General features: G+C 42.4%; 1 protein-coding gene across 1 annotated transcript in view; it reads right to left on the bottom strand.

Annotated features, from left to right (window-relative positions):
- LOC144766956 (baculoviral IAP repeat-containing protein 2-like) overlaps positions 1 to 2,081 on the bottom strand; it is a 49,674-nt gene extending 47,593 nt beyond the window's left edge. Inside the window, exon 1 of the mRNA XM_078650640.1 lies at positions 1,500 to 2,081. Within this exon, the coding sequence (XP_078506766.1) occupies positions 1,500 to 2,076 (577 nt within the window). The 5' untranslated portion in view covers positions 2,077 to 2,081. The remainder of the gene's footprint in view (positions 1 to 1,499) is intronic.
- Between the last annotated feature and the right edge of the window lie 11,116 nt (positions 2,082 to 13,197).

Here is a 13,197-nt window from a genome sequence, read left to right as displayed (position 1 = left end):
CCATTTTATGATCTTGCCCATTATGAGCTCCTGAATTCGGCGGAGATGTGCAGGCTTTAACTTTTTTAATAGCCGGCTGAGAAACAATCATTTCTCCATCAGAAATACAGAGCTCGGCTGCCTACAGCTGCAAATGGTTTCTTCCCTATTACAAGGCAGAAGGTTTAAAATGCGGGCAGTGCCAGTTGTCACTTAGCAACAGGAGTCTTTCAAGGGTGAATGCGGGCAGAGGTAAGGATGGTGACCGTTAAGGAACATATCAAACAAGTAACAAGAGTGAGGCTCACCCCAAACACAGACACACAGTCTCTCACACACGCAAACCAATAAGCATCAGACACAAACACGCACAACCAAAGACACTATACAGAAATGCAACTGAACAGATTAAAAAAGTGTGATTAATTAACAATATGTGAATTTACAAAGTGAAGGCGGATTTGTGCCATGGCGGAGCGGGGAGAACTCTGGGGGTGGAGGGAGGAGGTCGGGCAGAGCAGCAAATGCTGCGGAGGAGGAGTGAGTATTGAAGAGGCATTGCCGCCTCATTAAGGGAAAGGTTGTGTTTGCGACGAGTGGGGAGGGGGGGGGGAGGCTCTTAATGCAAAGCAAGAGAGGAAAAGCAAACAACTTTAACAAGGGATTCAAAGTGACAACGCTGCTGTGCGCGTCCATGCTGTGTTGGAGGTGGGAGGGTTGTTCTTAATGATGAAAGTGGGCGCCGTGGCACCCATGCATATTAAATATATGCGCATAGCAGCCAATGAAGTGGGCAACGTGGCATTTAGAAGAAAAAGGGAGAGAACACCACGAGTGGTGGGGGAACGCACGCACGTATAAATAAAAACAAGCAAAAGCAAATGGTGGGGGCCTAAAGGAGGAGGGGGTGCTAGGGATGAGTGAGGATGGGGTAGCAGGGGAGGGAACACGGCCTGGGGGGAAGCTGGCTGGGGAGGGGGGAGGAGAAATCCAAGGAAGGCTGTGTGCGGGGAGAGAGGGGAGGTGCTGGAGCTGAAAGTACGGCCGGACGGCCATCCAAGAATAATTAGGGGAGGAGAAGCCACAGAGCGCACGCTGGGCGAAGCCCTTTGATGTGCTGCGAAGATGAGCGGCGAGGAAACTGAAAGTACGGCCGATAGGAGGGAGGGAGGGAGGCTGATGCGCGTGCTTGTTTGGTCACGTGGTTCACGTGAACTTCAAGAAAACTGCAGCAGAAAGCCCTTGGTTTGACGAGGATTTTGGCTACTTGAATTCTCGCTCCCTCAATACGCTTGCGCGCATTGTAGGTCACGAGACCTAAAAAAGTGTCCCCACTTGTTTGCAGGTGTCTTTCACCAGTGTAAACTAATACGTGCAACCCCCCTCTATTTTTTTAATGAAATTTCGCCGAAGCAGTGTTGTGCGGAAAGGCAATATGCAAATTATGCAAACGTGGGCCGTTTATTTTTAGCCTGCAGGGGCCGATTTTTTATCCCAATCCAACCCGGACCTTCACTCACCTGTATAAAAGCCAGCCCTGGCGAGTTTCCTCGGATGCACCTTGTCCTTTGGCCAGCCGAGGAACGAGTGCTCTCGCATGCATGCCTCTGCCATGTCTGGACGCGCGGCCATCCTTCGCATGGAGGCCTCTGGATTTTCAACCACTGGCTGCGGCTTGGGTATGTTACCCACTTTCCTGCCCATGGCGAAGTGGCAGTGCGGGTTGTACTTCCGGTGCTCCTGCATGGCAGCTCCCCGTAAGATCCTGCAGTTCAGCATGCCCTGGCAGGAGAAGCACTGGACCCGGTCCTCGGGCCCCACGTAGAAGAAGCCAGCGCTGGCCAGGTCTGCGCAGAACGCCTGGGCCGCGGACGGCCACCTTTCGAAGGAGTCCAGCCGGTCCAGCTCGCGCTTCATCTTCTTCCGCGCGCCATACTTGTACCTCACGCCATCTCGCTTGTACTCGTAGGTCTTACCAGGGTCCTCGAGCACAGAGTGTAAGCAGCCATCAGTTGCAAGAAGCAGCCCCGCCAGATCGCCGATGCGACTTCCGGCACCGCAAGGGGCATCTTGCAGACTGCGGGCGTTGTCATTCATACCGCTTACGCAGGCATGCCAACCCTCCCGATTCAGGCGTGAGACTACCGATTTGAAGGCTAGTCTCCCGCCTCCCGATTCCTACAAGCAAAAACCCGATTCCTCAAGGGTTTCAGCTGACAGTGCTTGGTATTGGGTAAAGTGCTAATTCTTCCAGCAAAGAGTGGCGATGCAGGGGCTCCCGAAGGGATGAAAAACAAACAAAACGTCATTGACAAGGGAATCGTCTTTTAAAGACATGCGAAGTACTTGGGGGGGGGGGGGGGGGCGTTTCATCCCGGGCTGCTACAAGGGATGGGTGGTGACGGGTGCATGCACTGCCAACAACCTGCCAGGCCAGTGCCCAACACTTGCATTACCCTCTCTCTTTCTGCCATTGTGCTCCATGTGCATCTGAAAGGGAAGACAAAAACGTGCATTTGCGTTTCAAATGTCCGATCCTACAGCAGCACACTCCCAAAGCTCACACATGACAGTACCCCGATTCAAAGCCCCATTCTCCCGATTTTTTTTTTTTAATCTCCCACTTTGCTCTCCTGAAATGTTGGCATGTATGCTTACGCTCTATGCGAGAGCCTAGGGGCGCCTCAGGTTTTGGGGTGCCAGGCAGGATTCCTTCACAACAGTGGCGGGGCTGCTGCAGTGCCCAGTGAGTTCTCCAAGGAGGCCGATGTATTCTTTATATCGGTTTCAGACAGTGCGAATATACAGGAGTCCTAAAATAAATTTAAAAAAAAATAGATATAGGTTTTTAGAAAATTCTAGGCGGTTGAAAATGATTAATAGAGCAATATGCATGAAAAGTCAGGACCGACCCCCCCCCCCCAAAAAAAAAGTGGGGGCGGGAGAGTGAACCTAAAGTCATTTAATAAAACAGCCGACTCAAAAACTCGGACTACACCTCCCAGAATGCATTAAATTAAAAGTAGATCCTGTGGTGGAGAAACATCTAGGTTACAGCAAGGGCCTGGTGCATGGTAATACAGGAGGCGCAGCGGTACATATCCTCTGCATCCCAATACGAACATCTGATTTTACTACCCAGATTTTCTGGGTGGAGGGGTGGGTCTGGAACATTTCCATGTTTGCATTGGGACCCAGGACAATCACGCAACGGTACTGAGTTAAAGGGAGCCAGTCACGCGATTAATGTAATTCAGATGAAGCATTGTAAGCGATGTTAGCATCCCCCCTAACAGAAAAAGAAATTAAACAACGTAACTAGGTACGAGCAGACTAAATCAGGAACTACGTAAGGTACCACTAAACAAGAGAGAGAACAGAGTTAAGCAAACAATAAACTCCAAAGCAGTGGAAAAGCAACTCCAAAAAACGAGGCAAGTAGATTAAACGCACACATACCCTAACATTAAAGAAGGAAAAACAAAATTACCAGCAACACTGAAAAACAAAAGTAGTTCTCCCACCGGCAAACGAATGAACTGACCCCCACCTCCACTTCCTTTTAAATTAACTACCAGTCCCACCTGATCACAATGCGTTCCACAATTCGTCCTAGGTGAAGCCTATTCATTGTTCCTTAATAGACACAGCCGTCTGATTTCGAGCTTTTAAAGAGATAGCGTCATATCCACAGCATCCAGGCGCTGCAGGTAAAATATGGTGCGGAGCAGGTGGTCACAGCAGAGACAGCCGAGACTGGTGAATAGCGTGGGTATCCTTTCAACGTAGTGGAGTCTGAGCATCCTTTCAACGTGGTGGTGTGTCTGTGTGGCTTGATGGGCTGCATCGAAGTCTTTCTAGGCGCCCAGAGCACAGAAACAGTCAGTCTCGGGAGAACGCATTCCGCCTTGTTCCAAATACTCGATGGTTACAGTACCGAGAGTTTTTTAAACTTAATGCATTGTGGGCGTTGTAGTCTTGGGTCACTTAAGTTGTGCTAATGCTTCATTTCAAAACAGTTTAGCAAAAGCAAAGCACAGGGCAGGATTCCTGGTGGGGAATAATCATCCTGTCACCAGCCCAGTGTCCTTTAAATCATTATTGGCCATGACTGCTTTCTAAACAACTGTTCATTGCATTTTGGGAAGTGTAGTTTCAATTTTAACATTTTAAGTATACGTTACAAACTACAGGCATTCACGCCAGCATGGAAAGGGCTGTTGGTGGAAAAATAGTGCTTGCTAAAAGCCTTACAAATAAAGGGGCTATTTGACTGGTAGTATGAACCAGCCTTTGGAGTCACCAGCCTGTTGAGGGGCCTAATGCGCTCCCCTATAGGAAGGGTGACCACTGCAAGTCACCACGAGAGATCATAGACTTTCCTCTAAGAGTCCTCGTGCTCAGTTATTCGAGATTCAGTCAGCTCACAGCAACAATTTTTACAAATTTATTATTTGGAGAAAAAAACACATATCTGTGAGGGGAGAGGCCTTTGTCTGTGGGCCTTAGCACTGGGAGATGGCCATCCTCTGTTGTGCTACTTATGTATTTTTGTGATGTGCTTGGGTGACTGATGGGTGAGTATCTACTTAAAATGGGTGTGAGGATCTAATTCCGGTGTTAGGTGATTGCATTTTTTTGTTATGTGGATATTAGTTTACAGTGTAGCGTGAATGCAGATTGTGGATTTCTGTGCAAAGGAAAGTGTGTGGTATTTAGGTAAGTTGTAGTGTCATTCCACTCTTTCTGTGTGAATGGAGATGTAGGGTATTTCTGTGGATGCTGGTCATGAACAGTATGCAAGGGCGTCTTGGCTAAATGTTGGAATATGTGATGTGAGTGTGTTCTGGATGAGTGAGGGCTCCATCATCAGTCTGTGGGGTGGAGCCCAGTAGAAGATGAACTGATCCAAGGACAAATCATTAGTCCTAGTAGGGTGTGTATATAAGGAGTCTACTTACACCTAACAAGCCTTTTAAAACTAATCTCTGCCCATGTGGGCATTGGATTTGACAGTACATCACACTTCAGACCATCTTTGGCTACTGCATGTAGAAAGGTGACTTTTTTGTAGGGTCACACCCCACACACACACTGGTTGCCCCAATGCTGATGGTTATGACTCCCATAGGCCAGCGGGGCCAAGAGGCTATCAAAATAACACTCTAGATTAATAATAAGTGGTTGTGGATTAACACTCACTCACAGCTTTTTATGAAAAGACAGAGTTTTATTGATATCCCTTGGGATAATATGTGAAAAGACTACAGATAAAGAAGTCTCGTCTAATCAAACAGGTGAGACCTGGTATTGTACTTAGAATATTTTTAAGACTTGGCCATATCTAAAGGGAAGCAACACTGAAAAGGGATGTTCCAATAAAGGCCATAATCTTTTAGCACTGATATATATTCCATACTCAATTTCAGAAAAGGTGACAGAAACACAACATACTTTTTTAAAATTTTCTTCAAAACCATAACATTTATTTTATTGCAATTTTCAATTTGTTGATACTTTTATATACTTCATTATACTTTCATTTTATGAAAAACATTTCATCACACATACAAGTTTATAAGAATGTACATAATTCCCAAAAGGAAGAAAGAATCTAATACAATAATCCATGAATGCAAAAGAATAACACGAAATACCATAAATAAATAAGCCCCTGGAATCAAACACTCAATCACTCACAGACTCACAGACTCCCACTATCATACACATACTCCATTCACAGTCATAACGTCTGGAAAAGGAAAAGCTGAAATTAATTGGCAGTGTAGTCATGCCAACTGATCGGTCTCAAAAATGAGAACCCGCACTGGGTCAACGCGCGTTTCGGCGGCTCAAGGCCACCTTCCTCAGGACCTCTTTCAGGCGGTACAATCCACTTGTCCAGGGGACCTAGAATGTATATACAATACTGTCACCATAAAATACTCTCAAAATAAATGAGAGAGCATTTGTGTATACAAATTTTTTTTTAAAAAAAAGACATTGCTAAGAAAACCACAGCAGCTCTACACAAGACCAGACATTGGATGAACCCTCAAGAGATATATACATAACAGATCTATCAAAGAAAGAATATTCAGTTCGTGCAATTTTTAGAAGCATACCTAATACTATATTAATCCAGAATGTGACATCTACAATGATCAAACCTAAAGGAAGGCGATCCTACAATGAACCTAATCTAAGGCATATACCAGATTTCCTATTACAGAGCCATAAGTGCAGTACATTTTTAGAGGACAGCAACCTACTTACAGTTAAAACAGATTCTTATTCATGGATCCTAATTCGTAGTGTCGTATAAGTGAAATAACGTGGCCATTTGAATGGGAAGATTGGTTTCAAAAGACCTAAAAGGTAGGGTAAAATACCAAATATAATTCATATATATGATCACCTACGTTCATATTATACGTAACACTATCCTCTAATCCGAGCCCAGTCTTACCAGAATCATGACTGACAAGGACCAGAGTCTCTGGCGCCAAATCGAACAGTTGGTTAAGGGCGAGTTTAATAATCAGCACAGAAGTCTACGAATGGTATCCACCTGAAAACCAAACGTGCTAGTGAATATTAAGATGTTATAATGACGTTCACTGTTACTCTCAAAATATCGAGGTATAGTATGGTAAAGGGCCCACCTTTTAATGCAGGCGAAAGGTTCCTACTTCCCGTTTTTTATAAGGTTGAAGAGCATTATTTCGTTCAATAAACAACGGTGGAGATAATTGCTTCTATCCGTGTCTTGCCCTAGGATGTAAAAAAATATGGACTTAGTCTATGCATACATCATCCGAATACGGTATATCTAATCGGACTAAATGACCCCAATACTCTGACGAATAAATAGTAATGTTAGCAAGCCAGTGCCAATGCGGGTCTCAGCTTGCGTATCGCGCAAATAGTCTACTTACTTCGGCGTTCCACAGGTTGCAGTCCGAAAGTCTCGCCCGTCTGTTGCCCTCGATGCAAACAGCAGAATGCACTGATGATCGTGCTTTTACGTTAACAGTGAGGTCGCGTGATATCGCGATATTTCCAGAATACCGGGACAGATCACAGCCTAGTAAAAAACTAGAGATAAATGACGGAATACACTAAACCTTATTGTCAGCCCATATAAATCAACATAGGCGCATTTAGAATCCTAGATAGATTGTATGTTAACGCGGTATTTCGTTATGGAAACAAAGCGTATTCCGGGACTAAAAATAGTTAATGCCCAGTACTAGTTTTATAATCGCCTCGAAAGAAGTCGTAAGTAGAATGTTACCTATACTATTAAACGAAATAACCTGCATTCAAAGGGAATGGCCCAATAAAAAGATGCAATAAACCATACATTTTATATTTATATTAAACTCACATAGGAGTTAAGTTATATGGAGAAGAGACCCAAAATGACGGTATGGGTGTCAAACGATAGACAGTTTCTAAGAACAAGGCCGAATACAAGATGGTAAAAAAGGAATTTTAAGGTTGTGCAAACAATTAAGAATAAAGTCATGTCCAAGACAATTATCCAAGGACAAAGCAAGCAGAGGTCAATAGAAGGTACATCACTGAAGAAACTGAAATGATGCAAACTGAAGCATTACTGGGTATGGATGGGGAATAACTATTGTGTGACATACCAGGATATTTCCTCATTCAGGCCACGTTTGACACAGTCAAGATGGTAAATCCAGAAAGTCTCACGTTTCTTCCGTGTGGTTTCAATCGGCTGGCCTGATCTTGATTGCACCTTTTCTAGAATAGACCATTTAATTTCTTGTTCATTATGGTTCATGTCTAGACAATGCTGAACCAAGGGGGCCATCAATTTCTTTGTCCTGACGGCAGATTTATGCTCACTGAAACGGAGACGAAACTCGCGTCCTGTTTCCCCCACATATGCTAACCCACAGCTGCAGAACAAGATGTAGATTATGTTACTGCTGCGACAGTTTGTAAGGTAGCGAAGTTTAATTTCTTTGTCATTATAGTTGATGACTTCTGATATGATCGCTGAATCACAGGCGTGCCAGGAACCACATCTGCGGTTACCCAAAATCACAGGTAAACCCGTGATGGAACGTTGTCCAGCAGAGGGGGATCTATTGACCTGCCGAGTATGTACTAACATATCTTTAAGATTCTTGTTCCTTCTGTAGGCTAGCAGTGGCAATGGCAACGGGGGGGGGGCGTTTTTGTCCAAATTCAGAATATTCCAATTTTTATTTATGACATTACGAATCTTGAAGTTCAAGGCGGAATGGTTAATCACACATGTGATCCGATCCTGTTTGGGACGCTTAGAACCTTGTAATAGAGCAGATCTATCATAATATTTAGCTCTTTTATAAGCGTGCAGTACTAGTCGATGTGGGTACCCTCTCTTGAGGAGTCTATCTTTAAGGGCGTCTCCATGTTTATGGAATGTAGACATGTCTGTACAGTTGCGGCAAATTCGTAAGAATTCACCAAAGGGGATGGACTCCCATTGGCAGTTGGGATGGTAACTGTCAAACTTAAGAATGGTATTCTTGGCAGTAGTTTTCCTAAAGAGACTCACTTCCAGATGGCCATTTGTACCCTCAATACTGATATCCAAGAAGTCGACTCTTTGATTGTTATACTTCACCGTGAACCTCAGATTAGTGTCACTGGCATTAAGCCAGAGGACAAATGCCTGTAAGGAATCAGCAGAGCCACTCCAAATAAAAAAAATGTCATCTATAAATCGCTTCCAATTAGAGACATTTTCAAAGAATGGGGCCAGTTCATTATAGATGTTCTGCAATTCCCACTCCCCCATAAAAGTATTTGCCACACTAGGGGTGCAAGAAGCCCCCATAGAGATACCCTTGATTTATTTATAAAGACTACCATTATATTCAAAGAAATTATTCAAAAGAACAATCTCCAGACATTGTAGAATGAAAACATCTGGCCGGTTATCTGGATAACGCTGAAGTAGGTCTGACACTGATTGTAACGCCTGACATTGAGGTATGTTAGTGTATAACGCCTCAATGTCGAGCGTCACAAGAATGTCAGTCTCAGGGTTGAATGGTAAACCCTCAATCTTGTTGATAATATCGCCAGTGTCACGGATGTAAGAAGCATACTTATGTGTAAGTGGACATAGGAATTTATCAACATATTTTGATAGGGGCTCCGTGCAGGACCCAATGGTGGATATTATGGGTCGCATAGGTGGATTTATTTCAGATTTATGTGTCTTTGGTAGCCCATAAAGGGCAGAGGTGGTAGGACAAGGTTTAATTAAAAAGTCATATTCATCCTCACAGATGAACCCATCTGTGAATGCCATTCGGGTCATCTCTTGAATGTGTTTATTGAGTCTTTCCAGTTCCCTTCGTTGCGCCAGTCTGTAATGATCTGTAACTGACAACATTTCAGACATCTTTTCATCATAGACATTCCTATCAAACACAACAACTCCCCCACCTTTGTCACTAGGCTTAATGACAATGGATGGGTCCGTCTTTAATCTGATTAGGGATGCAGTTTCAGCTTTGGACAGATTAGATTGTGGTTTGTAGGGGTTCTTTATAATTCGAGTAATATCACGAAGGACGCTCTGTTCAAATATACATACTTCAGTGCCAACCATGTCCAATGAAGGAGTGAATGTTGATGGAGGTTTTCATCTGGATAAGTTGTTATCCTCTTCACTTTGGGGACGGTTGGAGAAGAATCTATTCAATCTCACCTTTCTAAAAAAGGCAAATAAGTCCTCATGTAACTTAAATTTATTTAGATGTACACTCGGAACAAATGATAAACCCTTACTCAAAATCGCTATGTCATCAGGTTCAAGTGAAATAGATGAAACGTTGTAGATAGGCAAATCTTCTGAAGCAGTAACCATGGGAGACCCAAAGTTACCTCCTACCACCAGTACTGGTGGTTGCGAGTCCTTACATACTGTTGAGGAGGTTGAGGGCTCATTTGGGCTTGAGCTCCCTGGTCCTGCCACCGTACATTCCTCCCCGATATGGGCCCGGGGTAAAATACCTCTTCCATAAAATGGACGTTGAGTGGACCTACCTCTGAATGGTCTGGAGTTGTATTGGCCAGTATTCATGTCTTGATAGTTATCCCCATCAGAACCAGAGGATCCCGAATCAGAAAAGTTGGTGTATTTCCTACCTTGAAAGCCATTAAAGTTCGAATTATAATTCCCTTGTTGTCCCTCTTGGTAAAAACTGGGAGTAAGGTAGGGGTAGATCTTTTCCTTAGCGAACCATCTCACATCTTTTCGCAATTTTTCAGTTTTTTTGTTTGTGAGGTAAGTTTCAAAGTCTTTCATCTCTGTCTGAATTTTTTCAAGACAATTCTTGGCTTCATCCACTGCCGTGGATGTACTAAGTTTGGTTTCTAAATTTTAATCTCCTGCAAAAGAGTAGATGCTATTTCTTTGGCTGTTTCTATTATCAACATCATCCAGTCCCTGGAGCAGCGGTTAGAAATGAGTGACCACCGCTCCAGGAACTTTCTGATGTCGACAAATAATGCAGGAGTATTACGTACTCTCAGGCCTGAGGGAATAACACCCACTTTAAGGTACTCAAACATAAAGAATGCGTGAGACTCAATACGTCTAAGTTTTTTCTGCATATTCAGTAAGGTTTGCCACTCACTGTTGTCTAATTGGTTGGTGGGGCGAGGGACAGTGTCTCCCATAACCCTGCCCATAAGGGAGTTGAAATCATCATCAGTGAACCCAAAGGTTTGAAGGTGGTCCATTATCAACTATGTATGAATCAGCTATATATACAACAGATAGATAACACTCACGTCTCTGGAATATGTGTATTCAAAAGAATCTATAAAGAGTAAAGAAAGAAAGAAATTAAGTAAAAAAGTCTCCCGAATATTCAACCAAGAATTAAAGCAAAAATGTCTTGTGAGAACAATCCGTGATCTTTTCCTTAGCGAACCATCTCACATCTTTTCGCAATTTTTCAGTTTTTTTGTTTGTGAGGTAAGTTTCAAAGTCTTTCATCTCTGTCTGAATTTTTTCAAGACAATTCTTGGCTTCATCCACTGCCGTGGATGTACTAAGTTTGGTTTCTAAATTTTAATCTCCTGCAAAAGAGTAGATGCTATTTCTTTGGCTGTTTCTATTATCAACATCATCCAGTCCCTGGAGCAGCGGTTAGAAATGAGTGACCACCGCTCCAGGAACTTTCTGATGTCGACAAATAATGCAGGAGTATTACGTACTCTCAGGCCTGAGGGAATAACACCCACTTTAAGGTACTCAAACATAAAGAATGCGTGAGACTCAATACGTCTAAGTTTTTTCTGCATATTCAGTAAGGTTTGCCACTCACTGTTGTCTAATTGGTTGGTGGGGCGAGGGACAGTGTCTCCCATAACCCTGCCCATAAGGGAGTTGAAATCATCATCAGTGAACCCAAAGGTTTGAAGGTGGTCCATTATCAACTATGTATGAATCAGCTATATATACAACAGATAGATAACACTCACGTCTCTGGAATATGTGTATTCAAAAGAATCTATAAAGAGTAAAGAAAGAAAGAAATTAAGTAAAAAAGTCTCCCGAATATTCAACCAAGAATTAAAGCAAAAATGTCTTGTGAGAACAATCCGTGATAAACCCAGCAAGGTGAAAATACAACGCAATATATTTACTTGAAACCTAATTTGCAAAAGAATCCCACGGTTAAAGAACCGTGAATGCTAATAGCAAGAATGAAGGGAAGTTCATGATGAGCTGGAACTCTAATCATGTCTCACTGTTTCTATAATGGCAATGTTGGATGTACTGTAAGGTCATTTCTTGAAATTACTCGTAATCAGTCCAGATTCACTTTTGAGACAATATCTGAAAGGGCATACTATATGTATTTTACCATGTTGAGTTCTTCCTCCTTTTAATTTAAAGAAAAGATTGTCTGTTATTAAGATGTATTTTAGGCCAAATGAATGTTTGTAAGGCTTTTACTTTATAGAAGTGTAAAATATATGAGAATAATGAATTAATTTTATTAAAGGTGTCTGCATGAAAATTAATTAAACAAAATAAGGAGTGCTTATTCTAAAGTCTTGAAAAAGATGGATTTATAAGGGTTCTCCATCGAAACGCGGCGACGCCATTTCTTGACTCTCAATCCGTCTATAGGACACTGGGGTGAAAAAGCCAATTAAAGAATGCTTATCTCCATGCCCAGAATATGATATGAAAACGGATGTGGAATCTGCTAAGACTAAGTTTTCAGCCTAGCCTCTGTTTTTTCTCATTCTTTTCATATTTCCATGCATTCTTGTGATTAATATTTTAAATGTATTGTGCTTTTTATGAATTTTTGTAATACCAAATGTGCTGATTGATGGGTTTTCCCGGGTTTTTATTGAGAATTTTGTAATATATTTTTTCAACATAGTATACTATGTGTGTTTCCCTATTAGTCAGTCAAGAGTTCTTTATTCGAAGGTTAAAAACCATCATAAAAGCACAGATTATATACAATTAAAAAACGATTAAATCAATAATGAACCCAACTTGCAATACAATTCATAAAAAACAGGTTACATAGTACAGTCCAATACATAGTATAAAAAAACTAATCATAGTGCAGTAGCATACATAATATATATAGGGCTAGTCACAGGGTTTTTTTACTCATCCCCTAGGGACCTCCTTAAACTCACTGCAATTTTAATAAAGTTGATTACACAACATAACACCCAGGGGTCATTGACCTGTTGCAGAAATAGTAAAGCTGTCTTTGCATGTCTAATTTTAGCACGTTTAATAACACTGGTTAAAAATTTCCGCCTTGGCATCGAATAAATGGGACATAAAAGTACAAAATGAAGGGAGTCTTGCGGAGACCTATTGTCGCAGCCGCAGGCTCCCTTCTGCTCAATTGATGTGTTAAAACCCATAGGGGATGCTAATAAAAACGGTAATAAATTAAGCCTAAAACGACATATAACCCGTGTCATTATTGGTGCCCAAAGGTCCGTATAGCTAAAAAATAAATCAGGTGGGAGCCCATCTGGACCTGGGGCTTCATTTTTTGACAAGCTCTCGATCCCATCTTTAATCTCTTTAAGGGTGAATTCTATTGGTACATGATAAAGTGTACTACCTACGTCATCCCCCTCCATTGCAGCCTCATGGTTGTATAGGCCCTTAAAGTGTTCAATCCATTG

This window comes from Lissotriton helveticus, chromosome 7, assembly GCF_964261635.1.
Source record: "Lissotriton helveticus chromosome 7, aLisHel1.1, whole genome shotgun sequence".
NCBI lineage: Eukaryota > Metazoa > Chordata > Amphibia > Caudata > Salamandridae > Lissotriton > Lissotriton helveticus.
The sequence above is the reverse complement of the archived record's forward strand: the minus strand, read 5'-3'. Positions and strand labels throughout refer to the sequence as shown.